This window comes from Lepidothrix coronata, unplaced genomic scaffold (genome assembly GCF_001604755.1).
Source record: "Lepidothrix coronata isolate B3197 unplaced genomic scaffold, Lepidothrix_coronata-1.0 Scaffold32, whole genome shotgun sequence".
In the NCBI taxonomy this organism is placed as follows: domain Eukaryota; kingdom Metazoa; phylum Chordata; class Aves; order Passeriformes; family Pipridae; genus Lepidothrix; species Lepidothrix coronata.
This window is the reverse complement of record NW_016690212.1, coordinates 5,182,655-5,205,588: the sequence shown is the minus strand read 5'-3', so window position 1 is coordinate 5,205,588 and position 22,934 is coordinate 5,182,655. Positions and strand designations below refer to the sequence as shown.

The following is a 22,934-nucleotide window of genomic DNA, read 5'->3' as shown; positions in this document are numbered from 1 at the left end:
CAGTGGTGTTCCCCAGGGGTCAGTGGGTCCAGTCTTGTTGAACTTACTCAACAACTACCTGGATGAAAGGACAAAGTGCCTCCTCTGCAATCTCAAATATAATTTAAGCCTCACAACATTTTCATCCTTCAGTATATACTTAGACCATTTTTTTTGCTATATCACAATAAATTCTATTATTTCTCTTGTGAACTCTAACCATCACAAGCTGATAACTGAATTATCAAACATATATATATGTAGAAGTGAAGTCCTGCTGCATATTCATGTCTCTGACTTTCACTTCATATATACAGCATCTCTTTCAATGCATCAGTACTTTAAAATAGATGTTCAAATAACCAGCACAAAATCCAAGGTATGAGGTAACAAAAACTGATGACAGAAGACTGTGAGTAAATGGTACCTAAACAAAAAGAGGGATAACAGGAATGAAGATGGGGTGGGAGGTAAAGGTAAACCTCTATGATAAACCTCCTATTGTATTATCTGCATATAAAATTCAACTGCAAATCAGTCTCAGATTACATTTTGCAGGCAACAGTACACATATGAACTGCTAATTGTGGACAAAACACCAAGGTCTCATAAGGAGTTTAGAGAGCCAAGAAGTTGGTCTCAGAAGCCTTCAGGAGTCAAGGAAGACAGTATGTACATCCGCTCCAGCTGACTCATACAGGCTTAGACTAATGGAGGAGGGTGATGAAGTACCAGGCAATAACCTAGTCAGGCTTTCTAGAAGAAAAGCAATCATTTAGGGGAAAAAAAAAATACAACCAAAACCCAGAACAGACTAAATCTAAACACTCTTGCCAGTGAAAACCTGGCAGAAGCCTTGGAAGACAGATCTTAAAGCAGCTCACACCTGTCCATGGGAAAGGTCTGACAAGAGCTATTTGCAGTAAAGGGCAGGAGTCCTCACATGCCACACAACATGACCTGAGAACAAACTGCAGTGTCCAGAAAGTTAATAAAGGTATTACAGTGTGCATAAAGATTTTTTATAAAAGTTGTATTTTAGGTATGGCATTGTTATTCTAAAAAAATAATGTCTGTGATCAAGCTGCTCTCTAAAGCATTCAGTATTTGGCTACAATCAGGGCTGATGGTTGGCTGAATATCCTCCTTTCAGGCTCAGTAAAAAAGGAACATTAGGTCTTCTACACAACAGCTGAAAAAGCAGGAAAAAAAACAGCAAAAAATGCTGTGCCTGTGATTCCAGGAGAGAGTTGTGTGGGGTTTTGGGGTGTTGTTTTTTTGAATTTTAAAGGGAGTTTTTTTAGTACAGTACTTGCTAGACAGGCAGACTTGAAAATATCAGTAAAATAGCTGCTCGTTGCACTTTGTTTCTACTCTGCTCAAGCAAATAGACTTCTGTTTACATGTTTTGTGTAAATAAATAGCACTACACATACAGACACACACAAAATCTCACAGATCTTTGAATCGCATAATCTATTTCTCTTTCAGAGAGAAGCAACTTGGCAAAGCCTCAAGTCTTACCTATCTCCTGGGCTCTGAGAGTAGAAATAATACATGCCAAATTTTCCGGATACAGATGTCAGATAGCCAGATATTGGCTAACACACATCATGGCTCTGTGGTTTTTGCCTGCTCAGCTACCTTCCAAAGGAATTGAGCAATCTCTTGATGCCTGGAGGTCAAATTAGCTGGCCTTGCAGTCTACCTTAGAGACATAACCTTGTTTAGATAGAAGGGGAGTAATATGATTGCTTTTTGCCTTTTTTTAAACTCACACTTTCAGACTGCTATTATCAGACAGCTCTTTTCTGGACCAGAATGCAGAGAGGCAGGATGTCCAGTTTGAGATGACTTAGGCTCCAGAGCTGCTTACTATTATTATGCATTATCTGTGCTGTGTTACCTCAAATGGGTTTTGCAACAAGCACAGATACCACTTCAGCAGAGTAAGCAGCATTACTTGCTTCTGGTCACTGGTGAGCTTTGCATTCATTAGATGTGTGAGCCTAATACATCTAACAGCTCCAAGTCTCCAGCACAGAGTATTTATCACATGGTAAGAAGATACCTCACTTTTCCTTTCCAGAAATACAGGTCTATAAAATGAATAGGAGTTAAGCAGTAGACAAAACTCTGCAATACTAATCTTCCGAGAGACTGAAAAGTAAAGTATTTGTGCATTTTGTATCCTCAGCTAATGTCAATCTTTTGGATGCCCAAATCAGATGGCCAAAAATCCAAACAGGCCTAGATCCAGTTTTGAGAGGTGCTACTAGGCACCTGGGAGACCAGTGTTAGGTTATCTGATTAAAAGCTAATCATAACAGAAACAGATCCAGCAAGGATCAGCAGAAAAGCAACAGGTAAACTCTAACAACCTCAACAGTGAAAATGCAGCATGTGAATCAGCTACTCCCACGACCACCAATTAGACCATATTCCCCCAGTGTGAAACCCACCAAGATGAGTCAAGGAGGAAACTGTGTCCCCAGAAAACACCTTGAAAACTAAAGGTTATTGTCTTAAGGGGTATGGGATTTTTTATGGGATGCAGGGAGGAAGAACATTTTGGAATTGTGTAAAACTTGCCATGATATTGTTTAGGGAAAGCATTAGAGGTGAAGAAAGGTATAAAGATGGATAAGTGAGAAACAGATACGGGAAAACAGCAGGGAGAAAGGATAAATGGGGCAGGTCCAGTGCAAGTGAGTGGCTGGTCAGTGCACTTATCTGACTAAGCCCTGCCCTTGATCATGACAGTCAACCCTATATCGTCATCAAACCCTGTATCTGTCTTCCTTGTGGATGCACTTTCTATTTAGGGTGTGTACGTGTGAACTCAAGTCAACTTCAAGTCAGACTGGCCAGCAAGCAGATGAGGTCCAAGTGCCAGCAACTGGAGTGAGAACACAAACCTCAGGGGCTCATGGTGTCAGCAACTAGGGGCCACCAGTGGTCAAGGCTTCAGCAACCACACAGAGCATTTGAAACCAGCTACTGGGGGTACCCATAGGGCACGTGTGTGTTTCTGTGAAAATTCCACCAGTGGACTTGCATTGTGAGAAGCTGAAAGAAGGAAAAAGAAGAGCATGTCCATGCAGTTCTTGCTTGAATGCTCTGTGTGTGTGTTTATGTGGGTGCCAATAACAGCACTGGCTTGAGCCTCTGTGTGGCCAGCAGCATATGCATTTTCCATACAGGAGCGTGTGCACATGCACACACCCCTACTGGGAATAGTGCTCCTTCCTGCCTGGCCCTGGGGACACAGAACTACAGCAGCCTTGCACTTACCCATTTAGCTATGACAGGAGGTACTGCCCCTGGGACCCAGAGCCCTCCATGTTTGGCTACCTCGAACAACTGGCATGGCTAAAAGGACACATACCTTTAGCAAGTTTCTTAGCAAAGCTATCAGTGACACTTGGAAGGCAAACTGTCTAAATCTGCCTTAGGTTCGAGTTTGGGGTAGTCTTAAGTCTTTTACTACGCTGCTTAAGCTGTCCTGGCATCTATTGGAACACACTCCATGCAGTTTTGCTACGGCATTTTGTAAACCCCCGAGTATTTAAATGATAGTCAAAAAATGTATTGGCAGTCTTGGACACTGTTCTACTTCAAGTGGATGACCTCTGGTTCTTTTAATAGTCCTTGAAATTCCTATGTGCTAAACACATTGGAAAAGAATCTTGACCGATTCTTTCCTGTATGTTTTCTTTTCAAGTCAGGATTCCACTGTACACCAACAGAAGAGTAACATAAATAATGCAAAAATACAGGTGAAACAAGGTAGATCTACATTAACTTGTAAAACAGATTGCCATAAAAAGCAACAACACCTTTAAATATTACTGGTCTGCACAAAAAAAAAAAAAAAGCATTCTCGGGCACCATACTTCAGGTGGGGTGCCCATGGAATGCAGTCTAAACTAATTCACCATCTCAGTAAACCACCCACAGATACTTGTGAGAAAGGGAAAAAGTTTTTCCTTGATCACCGATAATTTCTTCGTAAGTTCTCTATTATTTCACTTCTGTTGTGAAAGCATTCTGAGGAAGGCTGTATCCCTCTTTAGTTGGCTTTCTAGACTAATGCTCTGAAACATTAATTACTTGGAAAGGAGCCAAGTGAGACTTATAACTAAATCCACGAAGACTGTTTGTACTCTTATTTATAACAGAATAAAAGGTTTTAACTGAGAAAAATGTACTTCAGAATCACTGTAATTGATCATCTTTTTCATATCTTAGGGAAGTCTTGGACCCAAGCTGTATTAGTCTTCTCGGAAGCTGGCACTTCTCATAGCTAGGACACCGAGCAGCAGTGGAAATTCCTGATTCTTGTCACATATGCAACACGATCTGTCAGAAAGGCTTTACACTGTCATACTGGGGATGACAAAGCACCACTCAGAGGAAACCACCACACGTGGTCTCTTAGGGGTAAGGTAATCCTTTTATAGAAGGATTCATAAAGAGCTGAGCTAATTCCAAACATCTTCCATTCCAGTTCATGGCATGAAATAAACAGAGGTGGATACACGTCTGTCTGGTATGTGGGCATGGCAGGAACTGAATGCTTTTGTGGACAGTGGCTACAGCAGCTGAAGATGATAGACAAGAATCTGCAGCTCCTGATGCTGGATACAGACTAACAGAACTGCTGTCCACTGAAATCCACAGGAATTTCAGACTGCCTTTCCACCTCCACAAAAAAATCATTGCTGGATATTCTGACACAGCAGTTACAAAAGAAAATAATACTGTCTCTTTCCAGTAGTATTAATGACAAAAACAATTCTCCCAGTTTCTGCCAGAACTTTAGCTTTGACAACACAGAACAGACACGTAGTTTAATAGTTTCTGCAGTAATACAACCTTCTTTGCCCACAGAAAAGATGTACACTCTCACCATGCTCAGTAGTATCAAGCAACAGAAGAAAGGTCAAGTCCTTGCCTTCTTGGGAAGCCTGTGAACATCCCAGTAGATTTGGGCATTGGAAGTTGCTTCATTAAAACAAGGCACTGAATTCTTACAAGGTTTCATGTTACTCCAATGACATTTTACCAAACAAGAAGTAGATTTAAGAAATTCTTTTCCTTTCCACAGCATTATGCTCCAAGTTTCGGAAGAGAAGTCTTCAAGATTAACAACCACAACACTAAAATACAGATGGTTCGCAATGTCTTGAGAAGAGAATACCATTTTTTAGTAAATGAGGGAACCAATTTACAGTCATTTGTTGGTTTAGCAGACATCAAGACAGAATGAGGACACTTTTATCAGTACACAGAGGTTATTTAATGTGCCTTCTGAACATCCTATTAAACACGATGGCCAAAATTTCATACAAATAGTACATCTACATGGGATGTGGTTCTGGTTTCGAACATTGTCCAGTCAAGAAAGAGAAACAATCAACCAGTCTGACTGATCTAAGGCTGTAATCAGACAAAGAAAGCTGTGTAGACAAACTTGGTAAATAACTGGAATTCCTTCATTTGTAGCACATACAACAGGCAAAGCTTGGAACTGCACACATTTGTTTCATAACTGGAGTTTTAAAGAATAAAAAAAGAGAATGAAGCAAAAGGAAAGGAAATACCAATTCACTATCCAACCAGTCAGAAATATCAGCATGACTTTGGCAGGCATCCTAGATGAGATAAACTTCAGATTTGTTTTTAAGGTAACACTGACTTTTTAGATTTTGTCAGTTTACCCAAAACTAAAGGTGAGTTTTGAAGAAAATACAGAAACACCTAGGGCAGATACTGCCACAGGAGTGTAAAATTCCTGAAGATAGAACTAGTAAAACACCTTCTGGTCATAATACCCTTTGGACAGAAATGGTACTTTGCAGTCAACTGGAAGTCTGGATATCCTCCAAACTGCATGTTACGATTCACATCAAGTCAGAAGCTCAGAGATGCCACAATTTCCTGATATTATGCTTATAATACACAAAATACGCAACAAAATGGAATGCTTAAATTGGCATTCATTTCTTTAATCTGTAGCTAGCATGCCTTGGTAACTACATCAACTGCAGATCACTGAAAATCCACATATCATAACATAATAAATGTACTGAATTATAAGAATGTCTAAATATTTTATTATTGATTTTTAAGTATATAATATGAACGAGTGTATAATGTGAAGAGGCAGAAAAATCACAAATTAATTTATCCTGTAAGACAGCACAGCGACAACAGAAATGCAATCACTGGGCACAGTTACACATTTTTTTTATGCCATATATCAGGTAACATTCCTGTACCATCTGTCTAGGGGCCTGGAGTGGACATTTTAGCGAAAGCATGACTAAGACAGTGATTAGGCAAAAAGTTTCAAGTCATGACATAGACTGAATTTCTAATACAAAAGGTTTTGCTTAAAACGACCTGATATTTTTTTTCCTGACATTTTACCCTGAAACGGAATCAGAATATTTATATTTATCTTAGAAAGTAGATTGTGCAAGTCATAGTTTTCAATTTTTTTACTTTTTTTTTTTTAGCCATCAAATAACTGTGTTCTAATCATCACTGCATTGCTTGAGCCAGTTCTCATACAGGAAAACCTTGTACAACCCCTCAGAACCTTCAATCTCTCCCTTTCTTAAAATTCTCTAATTTTACTTCTAACAGGAAGTGACAAAACATGAGATTTTTAGTTTTCAGAAGGTATATTAGAATGCCTCACAACACCTGCATGAGGAAACGTTCCTAATGATAGAAAAAAAAATGAGTAGTGCACAGACCATCTCAATAGTAGGAATACTAGTGACGTATTTCATTTGTGATTAAGTATCAAAGTACCCAATTTTCTTACTTATAGCAGAAATTCCAGACACACAGAAATAAACAAAGTCTATCACCGAAAACCAAAATACACTTCAAATTCTCAATCTTTTCAAAGCCTACTGATAAACTGACAGAGGCACTACCAGTTCTAAAAAGAGTGCAACGTCCTCTAAAAATATCACTTCAAGTGAAAAAGATGCTCCACAAGTGGTTGCTTCTATTTCCATTTTTTTCCTACACGAAGACAATGGCACGTTGCAGCATTCCTTGCCTCTACATCGCTTTCATACTTCACTTAAAAGCCTTGCATGCTAAAACAATGAGACTGTGAAACCTTTAATATGGAAAGCACACAAAACATAGGATTTATTTTGGTCTAGGACTGTTAATTTAAAATTAAGCACCTAGCCTAAGACAGCTACACAGAACATGGTCACTCAACAGAGTTGGCAGAGGAATAAAGTGCCTCCCTGCCAAACAGCTTAGGGCCAACATTAAGACAGAATGATTTTCTTTCTACTTCTGAGATAAAATACAATAAATAGTGTTAGCTTGTAATTTTGAAAAAAAAAAAAAAGAGGGAAAAATATACACTGTTAACTGTTATCATATATTAAACAAGAGAGGTAAGTTATAGTTGTATAACTACTAAAAATGAATTTGAACTATCCTGAAATGGAGTCACGCAGTATTTCTTTTACCCTATAAAAAAGAATAAGTAAAGCAGGGAGAAAGCTAAAGAAAATAACATATTTTGAAAATGTGTTTAAAATTTACTGGAACTGATGAAATAGTTGCATTATTCTGACAATTATTTTTTGTATCAATGTTAGTTGCATAAATAATAGAATCGTTATCTTATAATTCTCTATTATCTAATAATTTTTCCAAAATATTTATCTGACACACAGCAATGTCAGCTTATACTGAATGTTGTGAGCTGACAGTTTTTCTACCTTAAACATTATTTTTACATTTTAGTACAAGTTACATTTCTGCCTTAGGAGACGTAGTGCATCCACAATTAAATTAAACTAAAAAAAGAAAACCACACACAAAAGCAGAATTAAAAAATTCCCTCACATTCCTAAACCTGAAGGAATCTTTCAGCATCATAACTTGTTTTACAATGCCTCTTCTCACAATTAACATTAGGTCTTTTCGAAAAAGAAGCAGACATTACTCAGTCTCCATCTTTTCTCCTCCTCCTCATTATTTTAGATTTCTTCCTCCTTTATCCCTGACTGCATTCTTGGCATGATCTGATGAAGAAACCACATAAAAGCACTGAGAAATACATTAATTTGCTTTGCAAAGATAAATTGCAAAGAGAGAGGGGTATACATAGCCCAAGGCTAAAAAAAAGCCCAAAACCCCAAACCAAAACCACCATTCCTTTAACCTTGCCTGCACCACCCACCCCAAATACTTCTACACATTGATTAACACAAACTTGGCTGTCCTACTGTCACTTGAAAGTATCTTCCCTTTACTGTTATTTATAAAACCCCTCAAAATCATAAAAATTGAATTACACACATACCACTTATCTATTTTAAGACTGCTCATAAGTGGCTGCTATTAATTTTTTTGGAAAACACTGAAGCAGAAACTCATTTCAAAGAAACATGAGCGTGCAGCCTTTGCAGAGAGAGAGAAAAAGAGCAGGTCAAACACTTGAGACTCATCAGCCTTGCTAATAATCTTTACCAGTAAACATGCCATAGTCAAACTGCATTGCTAAGATGACAAATTTAGAATTCAAAACCAGACTTAAAAAATACCTAGTTCTCTGTCCTAAAATATAAATAAGAAAAATACTATATACATTGGGTTTGCAGGCTAAAGAGTAGAAAGTGATCTGGGAGAAGATCTGACTTTTCTCAAAATGAAACAGAAACTTACCAACAGTTCCACAAAGCCCTTAAAAAGGTCAAAAAAGAAAATCTGCAGCTCAAAGGGCTCACTGTACTGTAGATGAGGGCATAACTCATACAAGAGAAATGAAAGTATTTTTGCTTTCTTGGAGGACTCCTGAAAGACCATCCTCCTCTGTCTGGGTGCTGCTACTTGCTTCCTCCTGACATCTGCAAGGTTTGGACCAGTAACCTCACGCAGCCTCCAGTGAAAGGTAAAGCACATGGGAGTAGTTAAATTACTCCCTATTAGATAAAGAACTCACGCGTGTGCCACACCGTAAGCACCTTGTAGGAACACATTTCCATGGTCTACTTAAAGCTCAGACACCCAAACAAATCAATTCAGTGACACAAGCTGCAGCAGGATACCTGATCCACCACACCCGTCCATGTGCACACACACATCCGCAGTTACCCGGGTTACCTTATCAACAAGGAACAAGGACTTTGTCAGAGGCTGCTAACACATTCATGGGCAGCATTAACTACTCGGAAATTTCGGTCTCATAGATGCTGTCTGATCATGTCAGCTTAATGAATATCCCATAACACACCAAAAAAACAGGTATCTTATCCCCTCACATCTGCAACTACAGTTTTTCTAGGGAGAAGGGGAAAGAAAGATGAATCTATGAACAATGTCTCAGGTTTGTATTAATTTACTTTTCAAGGCTGCCAATGTCTTTAATATCTCAGAGGTTCCTCAACAAAAGTGTTCATCTTTCTTGTTAATGTCTCCTGAAAGCATCTTAAAAACACAACAAACAACTATCCTAAGAGAGCACTGCAGGATTTCTAAAACGCTGAGCTTCCATAACAGCCAAACCATCCATTATATTCCAGCTTCCTTCTCATCATTAGGACGTGACAGCATGTTGAACTTGCCAAATGAGCAGGAAAACCTACAAACGCTAAACTGTCTTGTAAAAACAAAGACCAACCAAAGAAAGAGGCAAGTAATGGGCTTCTCCCTCACTGCTTCTGTATTCCCATTTCATCGGTTTCTGTAAGTGCACAGAGCACCTCCTCTCCTCTCCCCTCCCCTCCCCTCCAGCTATGCAAGCGCTGTCTAGCAGCCTCTGCTAGCGTGGAAAACAAGAAACAAGCCATGGACTCTTTCCTTCCACCCAGCATTCCCACACAGACAACTCGAGCTTCTCAAAAAGTCCAACCACTAGGAGCAAGGGTAAAAAACTGGCAATAAATAAATAAATATGCAAGTATGAATTCCCTTTCCGTGTTTGTCAAAAACATGCATATTCTCATGTCTGTATGGTACAAGCACAATTTTTCTACAGAGCAGATTAAGGACAGTTCAGCAGTTCAGATACTCAATATTATAATTTATTTCTTTTTAAATTCTTACACATCAATTTTCAAAGGGCCTTGAAAGGAACTGGAGGCTAATAGGACAGACAGCACTGTTTCATAACAGCTTGCAAAAAAATTCAATCTGTTTTTGGATAGGTGAAAAGAATGTGGTTATTAAAAAAAAAATCTCCTATAACACATTAAGTTGTTTTCATTTATAACTGACCACACAGCTGATATGTCAAATCGATCTCCAGGTGAACAGTATCACATATTTAAATCCTTAAAAGAAATCTATGTCCATATATAATATTCACATTTTAATCCTCATTCACATCACGCTGTTTTAAAAAAATCTTACTTTTTAATGAATGGCTTACAAATGAATCTCAGACAAATGTATCTTTTTCTAATTGTGTGTTACAATCCTTTACAAGGACCTCTTCGTCTAGGACTACCATTAGTTCAACTATGAGCACGTTCTGCTCAAAACCACACTGATCAGTTGTAGGGTGCTGCAGAAAATTCATATTGATAAGATAAATATCTGTATTATATACCAAATTTCCCCACAGCAATGCCAACAAAAGTGTTTCCAAAAATCAAGTTAACACCTGTTTCCTTTACTATTTTCACTCCATCATCCTCTCTGTCAACACCACCATTTTATGAGCCTTGTATTTAAAAATTTTTGGCATACGCTGGGATAAAGGCTAACAAATAAACACTGACATTTTCCCTCATCATTCTTCATTTTGAAAAAATAAATAATAAAATCTCTCTCAAAGCTCTTCTTATATTTCTCCATTTTGGAAAGGTGACTTAACATCCCATTCCCCCCCACCATTTTCTGTCTCTCTCATAGCTGATATTTTGTTATAACTACAGCTGGTGAAAGGCAATGCAGTTTGCTTCTTCGTATCTTACACAAATATACTTACAAATCAAATTAAATTGCTCATTTTGGTTTTTAAAACCATGCATGCCACACAGCACTCATTCATTCTGAAAGATGTCTTTTAGCCTGTTTCCTTAAGATAGCATGCATTGCCTTATCACGTTGTACTGAGCCATTCAATAAAATATACTTAGGTAATAATTTCAGCCTAACACACGTTTTTACCTAAAATTAATATTTTTTTCCCAATGTCCCAATGTCCAATATTAAAATGGCAAAAATAGAACATTTGGTGGGTCTTTTGCATACAGGCAAAATCATTACTGTAAATAATTTGGGGGAGGGAAATATGATATGTTTCTCTGGATTTAAGCAGTTTCGAAAATAAAAATCTTCTAAAATTCACTTGCAAGGAAAACAGAAGTGAGCAAGGCTGGATTATTTAAAATCAACAAAATAATCACCAGGAGGCTATTTCACGTCAGAAAACTTAAACGTTCATTTAGTACCTCTTAAGTATTTCTTTAAAAATGAAACAGCTACTTGAAATTGTACTAATCTGACTGACAGATAAAATAATTGCTTTAAAAACACTTCTGAGTCATTTTGTCCTTACCTGCAGGCATGAACCATTACTGCATGCAGCGACTGCTCCATTTCCTAGCACAGACTTGAACGGGGATCACATCTATCTTACAGAATGTGACTAATTGGGGGATTTGCGATTCCTGAGCTACTTTCCAAAGGACACTCCCTTTTCCACATGAAACGCTTCGCCAAGTTCTATTTCCTATCCACCTAAGCTGGAAGGAGCCCGTCGGAACCGCGGGGTCTCTGCGATGCGTGACAGGAGCGGGCGCGGGGTCCGCACCAGCCCAGCCCGCCCCGCCGGGATCCGCATGCTGCAGCCCGCCGGGCTCCGGGAGACAGGGATGGGACCGACAAACCTCGGCAGAAATGCACAAAAGCTCAAGGAACAGGAGCGGCCGTGGCGGGGTGGGCACGGAGCAGTATCCAGCATGCAGCACGCGCACAATGCCAGCAGCGCGGAGGAGGGAGAAGGGAGAAGCCCCTGCGTTTCATGCGGACGGGGGGGATTTTGCGGCCGTACCTTTCTGGAGAGGACGACTTCTCAGAGTTAACTGACATCAGCAGCTCAGTCTTCTGCTTGATTTCTGGAAAAATCAGAAAACGTTCACCACCGGCGCCGCCTGCCCTCGCTTTTCCGGGGGAGCCGCTTCCCTGCGCCCTTTTGTCCGCCGGAGGCCCGGGACGCGGCGCTCTGCGAGGCCGCCCAGCCGCGCTCGCAGGGCCGGGCCCGCGCACATGACCGCGCGCGGCGGGCGGGCGCAACCATCGCCGCGCGGGGGGCGCCGCCCCGCGCCACGGCCCGCGCGGGCGCCGCGGGGGCCGCGCCACCGCCGCCCTCGCCGCGGGGGACAACGCGGGGGGGACCTGCCCCGGGGAAAAACGCCGAAAGAAAGGGTTCGCGGCACGGATCGCCTTCCCGGTTACCCCGCGGAGATGTGCTGCACACCCGCGAAAACCTTGCAGATCAAAAGCCCTGAAAAATATGGCTCTTTGAATCATTTTTGTCACAAAGAACGAGGTATTAAATCACTACTTTCGTGCACGAGTGAGAAACCAGACATGGAAGGCGATACGCAGAGCTGGATTTTGGGTTTTAGTGCTCTGCCTCTAATGCCCTGTGACTATACCTTGAAAAGTAGTTTCCTTTTCTTTTTTTTTTTTTTTTTTTTTTTAAATACCTCTTAATCCACTCAGAGGGTGGTTGGGCACTGGAACAGGCTCCCCAGGGAAGTGGTCACAGCACCAAGCCTGACAGAGTTCAAGAAGAATTTGGACAATGCTCTTGGGCACATGATGTGACTCTTGGTGATGGTCTTGTGCAGGGCCAGGAGTTGGACTCTGTGATCCCTTCGGGTTCCTTCCAACTCAGGATATTCTGTGATCCTGTAATCACCAATCCAGCACCTGTAAGGCCTGGGCTGGTATCTTGTTCCCGAAACGCCTGGCAGCGCACCCGGGGACAGACACCCGGAGTGGCTGTCACCAAGGGGAGATCACCCTGCCACTCGGTGCACAAGATCCTGTCAAAGCAGGACAGACACTACTGAAAAGTGAATTCAGCAGGAGCTCTGGAGTCAAGAGGCTGGTGACCCAAAAAATACAAAGAACCATATAATGGATGTGAGCATCATTTTAAGATCCTATCCTCACCAGAGACAGTAGTGCCACCTATGGAAATACTGGTAAGACCTGTGCAACACTATGTCCACTCGTTTACAGCCACTGTTTGGGAGTAACCATTCTGTGACAGAAGAGCTTCAATCTGACCTCTCTTCCTCTCTTTACACATATCTCAGGTACAAAGCCTCAGAAATTTCTGAAAACAGAAGAAGAGAAACTGGATAACTAGATTTTTTTTTTCAACAAAAGTTACAAAAATATAACTGCTTGAATGAGTTTACCACCCTCATGCTCTGATGGAAGGGTTGCAAGCCAGCAGTGATTATCACCTCATCAAGCATATGCCACTTGTTCTTCCCAGAAGATACTGATAAGAGGAAACTCCAAGAAGTATCTCAGTTCTCGAATCCAAAGTACATGCTTTTCAGATCTTTGAAGACATGTCTGTGAAATGTCAGTATGTCCACAACTGGCTCCACTGAGTGACTACAAGGACCATAAAAAACCTTCCTTTACCATTGTCCATCCCAGGCAGCAGGTGCTCCTACAGTCACAGCTACCAGCAGACTTCCCTGCATACTCAGACGCACATCCCGACCCAGGCAGAAGTCCAGCTGCTGCAGGAAAGTCCAGGCTGCAATTAGGAAGCCTCCCAGGTTCTGGGTAGCTCCAGAACTGCAGCCTGCTAAAGAACAAGTTTGCTGCTCTGGTCTCTTGGACCTCACTACCAAAGTTCCATAGCAGTTCTCACTTAGGCCACATGCATCTTTCCCTCTGTGCCTCAGTTCTCCAGCTAACAAAATGGAATGACAGCATCAACAAAACTCCCTGGGGTACTGTTTGGGGGGGTTTTCCAATTAAAAAACAACCCAACAATCTATGATAAAACACCAGTGAGCACCTCGAACACCAAATTATCTACTTTTGTAATCAAGTATAGCTGTTAAGTATAACTTAGAACCACATGGTGGCTAACACCTGAGCACTGGAAAACCCACTCATAATACAGTAAAAAAACTTCTGACGTGTTAAGAACTATGCTGTATGGCACAAAGGCTCCACAAACAGCTTTAATACCTCTTCATTTTCAACTATACAATCATCTGTTATTTTAAAATAGATTTGTAGGGCAACATAGGACATTGGTGTTGATCACACAAATTATGAAATGCACTGGATATATTGCTACTTATTTTAATTATTGTTTTAAACAAGATCAAATAGACCAAAGAACAGTGGCACAGTATGATCAAAAAGATCTACTGCAGAACTCAACCACATTTTTAGAACACTGCAAAAATATTTTTCAGAAAGACACTGCTTTTAAGAAAATTCAGAAAACAGTTACTGTGACAAGTCTCTGAATATACACCTACTTTGTATCACGCAGGTTAAAAGAGAGTACTTCTACTTTTTTTTTTTAAGGACCAACACACCTGCAATTCTTTTTGGATTCTCTCCTCTTACTCTGACCCAATATGGTTCAACAAGAACAGGATGCTTTCATTACCCATTGTGATAACACATTTGTATTGTCAGTACCAAAAGCTACATCACAGAAATTTTTGCGGGATGGAGAAGACTAAAGGTTGCAAAAACTTTGTGGAGCAAACTTATCCCTTTAGTACTCGGCTTTTCCTCCCCCACCCTTTTTTATGAAGGAATATTAGAAGGCGGTGCTCCCAATTGCTTACTCTCACTTTTGGACAGAGATAAAATTGAGAATTCTGAGATGCAAACTAAAGCTCATTTCCCCTACCACAGATCTTTGGCACTGACTGACTATAAAAATGTTCCTCGATCTGATAATCCAACAGTTTTTTTTAATTCCTTCTGAACATGCTTAACCCTGTTAAAATTGAAAATTGATTATATAAATGGATACTAACAAGGCAGGACTTTATAGCAAAACAAAGTCTGCAGTTCGAAATAAAGTGATCAACTCCATAATCAAGCCTCCACATAGGCTTTTCAATGGATGTCTAGGGATTATCACAATTAAGACTAACAATACCCTACAAATGTTAAAAACAAAATCCAAAATATAAGTTACTTCACTGCAAATTTTAAGTCTCTAGATGTTCCAAGAGATTCAAAAACATTTCTTCCCCATGGTATTTTAGCACGTAATATAGTTTTATTTTTGGTAACCAAGTGGCAACAAAGATATATTTAATACAGCTGTAAGAAGAATTTAAATGAGATTTCATAAGAGAAAAAAATTCTAGTGTTTTAACGAGCATTCCATTCCACAAGTTGATAAAACTTCCATCACAAGGTTTTCGAGTTTTTTCTTTCCCCTTTTTCTCTTCTGTCAACTTGAAATATTTTCTTATTTGGGATTTACCTATCTCCTGTCTCTGCTAAGTAAGACTTTTACAAGTGGACCCATTTTGTTCATTTTTAAAAGCAAATCTGTACCTTTACACATTCATACTGCACCATCAAGGTCAGGCTGATACCATCATTTTTACTCCTGATACAATAATATCCCCAAAATAAGACAGATGAGTTTTACACTAAGTGCCTTTAGGCCATAAGAGACTAATGGCTGCAGAAACAGTAATGTTTTCATTTTTTTATTTTGATTTTTTATAATTTACATATCCAGAAATATGGGCTCATTTACAGAATTTATTAGAACATATAAATTGCATCTCAAGTCCAAATAAAAAAAGAAAAAAACCCTTCAAATTCAGCACCTCTTCCTGAAGGCCTCTTCGGTCAAGACCCTCCAACCTAACAAAGAGAACTAACACTTTCACTTTTGGTTGATCTTCAAGTGCTGTGGCCCAGAGGTAAATGCTGGGCTGTTCAGGACAAAAAACCACACCTTTACAGGCTTTCATAAGTTAATTAGATGATTGCAGTGATCAGCACCCGGAGGTACAGTGAATCTCTGCTTAGTGAGCAAGCACTTATGTTCTCACTGATTTTTGTACCGTCCTAATTTGAGAGGCCACAAAAAGACAAGTTCTACTGTAAGTAGAACCACACCCTGAAGAACAGATCATAACACTGGCTGAAAAAAAGATGAAGATGAATGAAAATTAGTGCTTGCAAATCTCAAAGCAGCGGTTAATACAACTGATTTCTCCAGTTACAGAATAACAATAAATTATTTTTATAAATTATTATGTAAATTATTGAGCAGTATCATTGTCACCAACTCCTCAGTCATTCCATGCACTTTATCAGCCTACTTTGAGGAATTTTGCACTCTGTACAGATTGAGTGGCAGACAACTGGCTCTCAGCCAAGGCCTGAGCAAAGCAGATACACTAAGTCCCTAAAGCCATACTATTCAAGCTGTGATTGAATGAAAACAAAAAACAGAAAGGCTCTGTGCTGCCCAAAATGACTTCACAATCATCAGGATTTTTATTTCTTTAAACCAAAACAAAGCAGAAACTAACCATTTAGAGGGATCTGTGCTCGGAATTTTTTTTTTTTCAGCCTAGATGTTTGTGTCCTCTGAGATGTTCAGGTGTAAGTTGTGTGTTAGACCAGATAAAAAGACACCACATTAACTTAAAACAGGAAGGGATCTTTTAGAGAAAGATAATTTGCTTTGTCAAAAAATAAGAGACCAAAGGCTTGGAAAAATGGAGAGCAGAGTTCTACAAAGAGATGCTAGCACTTTCTAAACTCAAAGGGGACTTGTTGGAGAGCATCATGCCAAAGGTTCCAAGAAACCTGACGTTTCCACAATGATTCTAGAACAAACCACCTCAGAAAGGGTAAGAGAAGAAACTCTTTATGCAAGACAAAGAAGAGAAGTTCTTTTATTTCAATAATGTAAAAAAAAAAGAAAAAATCAGACATGGGAACTAGGAATCTCTGAGGAATATAAACATAATCTGGAAAAAAGAACAGGGGAGCAGAACTAACCCGGATTTTTGTTTATTTATTTTTATCAATAAAAAACACACAGAGCTCTCCACAAGAAAAGAAAGGGAAAAAAAACCCTAAATGCTGCTCAAGAACAGATGGAAAAGTGCGGACAAGGTATATGACACTGCACAAACTGTTCCCTACGACATATGGGTAGATATCAGAGTCACCACAATTTCAAAGTCAACTGACAGAAGTCACTGTTTCACTAAAAATTTAATCATGTCTACCGCAAACAGATTATCTCAATGGTCTACAAAATGTTCATCAGTCAAGATTAAAATATCTTACTGACGGTGCATGTATTAAATTTATCCAGGGCAGAGATCCACTGTTGCAGAACTCAACTAATACAGCTTCTCCCCACCCCCCTTTTGGGAGTAAGGGAAGAGATGAAGTGGCAGCTAAACAGAAGTACCTTCATTTTTTTGCAATGTAAACCCTTGCCACCCAAATTTCCATGCATTCTTTTTAAAATAAACATTATACTTAACAGATGAAAGAAAAATATACTTATTTTTTAATTAATAAGTAGGTTCATCCACATGTTTTGTTAGTGTAAGCTGATCATAAACAGATTTAGGGCTTTTCTTCCATTTTCTGTGCGGTATGTATGTTAGGACACAAACTTGAGGTGTTTTTAGTCTTTCTTCTACACTAGCTTTAAACATCTCTTTCCCTATCAATATCCATCCTACTCTATTCTCCATTGTCTTTTCCATACTTATGTCACATTGGTGCTACAGCTGCTTAGATCTTATAATTTGCCTATAAAACCCTTCTCCTGCTCTAAGCTGACTACTTCCAGTGTTATTGTTAAAAGAAACAATCCTGCTTCCCAAATCGATCTCTAAAGACCGACATGAAAATACTACACAAAGCAAATTAATCAAATTACCTATTCTAAGTAAATGTTCAGCCTTGAAGTCAAGGAATGAATTAGGAACTTGGGTATCACTGATGTGATTTTACGTGGACAGATCTATGTTTTGAGCTGTGGACAACTGTTTTACAAGTGACATGTTAAACAGTATAGACAGCAATAAAATAAAATTCTCCCAATGAGGCACTGGGTATCACTAGACAACATTAGGCAGATTTACACACAACTTGAGAGGTTCACTTGTTGCTATGTTTTAGATCATGTACTTTTAAAATAAATCGTTCTAAAATAGAATCACAGGCTCTGGCACCAGGGGTTTCAAAATGGCACAAACACGGAGCAAGCCTAAATTTTATAAACATATGAATACTAAATGGGGTAGTATGGAAGCACAGAGAGTATAACCACCCTAAAATAAATTGTTCTTCCAGACGTTACTAAGCTTTTGAAGTGAGAAAAAAAAAACAAACCAGTATGTTTATAGACTTCTTCAGGTGTCTCATGCATAACATTCACAGCAATGCTGAAACACAAGCCAGTGAGTGCCTCACTGAAGAATAAGTGACAGAAAACCAGCTGTTTGCAATCTCCTGTTGGGGAGATTACATTAATATTTTTAGTATTATTCCTCTTCAGTATCATAAATAATATCTTGCTCAGGGCATGAGGAAATTACAATAGAACTTTTAAGGTTATGCTATACTTGAAATATTAAAATCACCATTTTAAGAAACTGTTTGCTTCAAAATGATAAAGCAAACTCCCTCCTTTCCTAAAGGCATGTATAAGACAAAGTCAGTAACAGTGAAATGCACAGCATTTTAAACATTTTTGTAAGAATCAGGTTTTAGTTACCGCTCTGAATGATGCCCCCCAGGACACGTTTGGCCCTCCTGGCTGCCAGGGCACTGCTGACTCATATGCAACTTGCCATCAAACAGGACCTCCAGGTCCCTTTCCATGGCACTGCTTTCCAGCATCTCATTCCCCCGTCTGTACAGACATCCAGGGTTGCCCCATCCCAGGTGCAGAATCCAGCCCCTTCCCTTGTTGAACTTCCTATGGCTGGTGATTGCCCAGCCCTCGAATTTGAGGCAAGACATCAGTCTCTCTGCAGGGCCTCCCTGCAGAGCCTCGAGGGAGTCAACAGCTCTTCCCAGTTTTGTGTCATCTGGAAATTTGCTTAGTGTCCCTCCCAGTCCTGTGTCCAAGTCATTCATTTATGAAGATGTTGAAGAGCACAGGGCCCAAGATGGAGCCCTGCAGAACCCCACCAGTGACAGGTCTCCAGTCTGATGTTCCCCCATTCAATACTACCCTCTGTGCTCCACCCATGAGCCAATTGCTCACCCACCACATGGTGTGTTTATCCAGCTGTGCGCTGGACATTTTGTCCAGAAGGATCCTGTGAGAGATAGTATGGAAAGCTTTACTCAAATGCAAAAAGATTACATCCACTGGCTTCCCTTGATCAATAAGGTGGGTTACCTTGCCTTGAAAGGAAATCAGGTTTGATAAGCAGGACTTTCCTCTCACAAAGTTGTGCTGACTGTGACCAATGACTGCGTTGTCTTTCAGGTGATAATCTTCTCCATAACTTTACCAGGCACTGAGGTGAGACTGACAGGCCTGTAGTTTCCCAGGTCCTCCTCCTTGAAAGTCAGGACATTCACCAGCTTCCAGTCAGCCGAGACCTCTCTGGATTCCCAACACCACTCAAAAATCAGTGAAAGAGGCTTTGTGATGACATCAGGATTCTGGGATGAATCCCATCAAACCCCACAGATTTGTAGGAATTCAGCTGTAGCAGCAGATCTCACACGATTTCAGGGTCGACTGGGAGTTGATCCTTCTCACAGTCATGGTCCTCCAGCTCACAGCACTGAGACCCCCTTGGTCCATAGTCCGTGTTGAAGACAGAGGCAAAAGAAGTGTTAAGCACCTCTGCCTTGTCTCTATCGCTGTTTGTGAGGTGACCATCCTCATCCTGTAAGGTGCCAATGATATTTCTATATTGCCTATTGCCATTAATATATTTGAAAAAAGTCTTTTTATTGTTCCCCACATTTCTGGCAGCTTCAACTCCAACTGAGCTTTGGCCACATGAATTTTCTCCCTACAGCAACAGGCAGAATCTTTGAATTCTTCCCATGTCACTTCACCTTGCTGCCCCTGGGCATACACTTTTCCTTTTTTGCCTTATCTCCAAGAGAAGATAGCTCTTCAGCCAAATCAGCCTTCTGCCTCACCTGCTTGACTTCCCACATTTGGGAATTGCCTGCTCCTGTGCCCTTCGGAGGTGATGTTTAAAAAGTGACCAGCACTGATGGATCATTTACTTCCACTTGTATAAATCGAAAGATGGATCTACTCAGTATCTATAAGTACATTAAATGGACCTAATGTTTAACAGTAGTGAATCTTTCACTTTAAAAAACTACAGGTTACATCTGATCTTCTAGTGATCTCAGAGACAGAGAAACATTGATTTTTCACATTTCTGATATACTTAAAACTCTACTGGAATCATCTGCTCAGGTACTTTTAAAGAATATATTCATAGTAATATCACTATTATCCTTCCAAACTGAGTTTTCCATACCTGAGCTGAGGTTGAAAAGTAATACTTTTACGAAATATTCTGAGGAAAACCTGTCTTCCTTCAAAATGGCTTAGTATCCCCGATTAGTACCCAAGAGTTAAATCTACCCTAATTCTTAAAGACAGAAATCTTTCATCCAAATGACTGCTACGTGTTTAGCACTTTTCTCCTTAACATGAATAGAGGCCAAAGCTAATCTGAAAGACAGATATATACCTTTATATACCTTAATGGTAGTCATTGTCTTGTTTTTGCAGACGAAAATTGAAGATCATTCATTGAGGACATACTTAAAAATGGTATTTTATTCAAGAAAAACAGCGACAACAGTACTATCATTTTAAAACTTCATTTCGCTGAACCTTCACCATGAGGAGGACCTTGAAAAACACAGGATACAGAAAGGAATGAAACATGGTAGGAAAGGAAACATACACTGCAGATCACAAGAGTGGAAATGAGAAGCTTGAGAACATCCACAATACAGTCAAGTTTGTTTCTGCTTCTCCAAAAAGGAAGAAAGCATACAAAATACACAGATGAATTTGCCTTTTATTTGTTTAAATAATTACCTTCCAAATATATAAATATATAACATAAGTCACATAAGTAATACCTGGGAAGAATTTTTTAAAAGTCAAATTATATATGGGAATCTTTGAAGGAAGTTTGTAGATAAATTTGAGGAAGCATTAGGTATTTAAGAAGAAAAGCATTACGACATGCTACAATTACTCTACAAACAGCCCATTATGAACACAAGAAAGCAGAATTGCAGTTAAACCTAACAATGAATTTGAATTTCTTTTAGTCACCCATGTAACTTAACTAAGCCTTGTTGACATAATCTGTCATTTGATCTTTTGCCAGACTGTACAACTCATTAATAAAGTGCTTACTGAAACACAAAGGTGACAGTAAGAGGAATTCTTCATTCTAGTTGTTCTGCTGAGTCTGGCAGCGTTTGCTGTACCAGATGTATGCCCAGCACCAAGTTGTTGCTTTTCCCTCTCTCCTCCCATCTCAGGCCACTAAACAACTCTGCCAAAAGTTTGTTTGAAAATCTGTGGTTGTACAAAAAGCCTTTCTGCAAAGGAAAAAAAAAAATTAAGCTTCTTTTTGCATAACTACTTGTCACATTAAATACCAGTAAAGCACACCAGTAAAGCACACCAAAGAAAGCACTATTAACCCCAAACATGACAGTGCTTGTTATTTCCTAATTATTTATATACTGAATTTCATTATTTATATGTATTTAACCTTCATGAGAAAGGTTTTTGTTTGGAGGGGACAAGGACATAGTTGAGAAAATTTCTTGGAGCTGCTGGGAAACAGAAAGGTTATTTCTACGAGTTTATCCATTTTGAGGAAAAAAAATTCCCAAAATATTTTAAGTATGTTAAAATGTATCCTCCTGCCCTTGAAAATCAGTTGCCAATTGTTTTCTATTACTAGGCAAAAAACATCTCCATATGGAAACAGTTGGACATTAGGTAGTAGAGACAGAGTAATTTAAGAAGTTATTAATCCAAGTTAAAACACAGTAAGTCATTAGCTGTATTTTCCAAACCTTGTCTAGAGCGAGGCAAATGGTTTGCTGGGTGTGCATGGACAGCTTTTCTGCTGAAGTTGAAAAAAATTCAAGTTCCAGCAAAATAATGGAGTGTTAGACACTCTCAAACTACATCACTTCTAATATCTTTACTGACTTAACTCTCTAGACAAAACGAGCAGTTTCTGATTTCTAATCCAAAATATTTCTAATTTATTCCTTTTACAATCTAGTGTACAATTGTTATTGTGTTAGGATCCTTCTGATAATAGCATTTTCTTTCTGGTCTATAATTTACCTAAATGCCTTAAGTGCTGTTCATATTTTCAACTACTATTATTTTTCCACTCATTTCTTATGTGCTTTTTCTTCAAAATCCATGAAAAAAAATAAATTGCTCTAATGTAGCAGAATGAGAAATTAAATTCCAGCCTTGAAGAAAAAACAGGTTTCTATTCATCCAGATTGAGTCAAGCGCATGTTACCCTACAAAGACTAAAGCAATGACTCATGAAACCTTGCACACAGATTCCTGCCTCTCCTAGGAGATGAAGCTACACGATTTACCCAAAAGGATTAAACTGGGTCACAGTTATTGGATATATGTTATGACCTTAAACTTCAGGTTAGAATTTCTCCTAAGTCTTACTTTTTATTATCATTCACTGCTTTGTATTTTCTCTACTTTTTGTTACAAATTTTACAGTTAGAAATCCCTATAGTAGAAATATTTTTAAATTGAGATATTTTGACAGGATATTCACTGAATGCTTTTCAATAAGTTTTTACATTGTGATGATCACCACAGTATCTACATAACTGGCTTTTCCAAATACTCTTGCAAGGTTTTAGACATTTCTTATCCAGCAGGT

At 39.3% G+C, this 22,934-nt stretch overlaps 1 protein-coding gene across 6 annotated transcripts in view; it reads right to left on the bottom strand.

Moving 5' to 3' along the window:
- Positions 1 to 22,934, bottom strand: part of SRPK2 (SRSF protein kinase 2) — a 142,123-nt gene that overhangs the window by 81,389 nt on the left and 37,800 nt on the right. Inside the window, exon 1 of one of the 6 annotated variants that reach the window (XM_017811415.1) lies at positions 12,029 to 12,226. The exons of 3 other annotated variants lie outside the window; for them this stretch is intronic. In XM_017811415.1, coding sequence (XP_017666904.1) covers positions 12,029 to 12,066 — 38 coding nt within the window. In that variant the 5' untranslated portion in view covers positions 12,067 to 12,226. Of the gene's footprint in view, positions 1 to 11,533; positions 11,653 to 12,028; positions 12,227 to 22,934 lie in introns of those variants that run through there. 2 more of the 6 variants (XM_017811418.1, XM_017811414.1) reach the window with 2 other exon arrangements.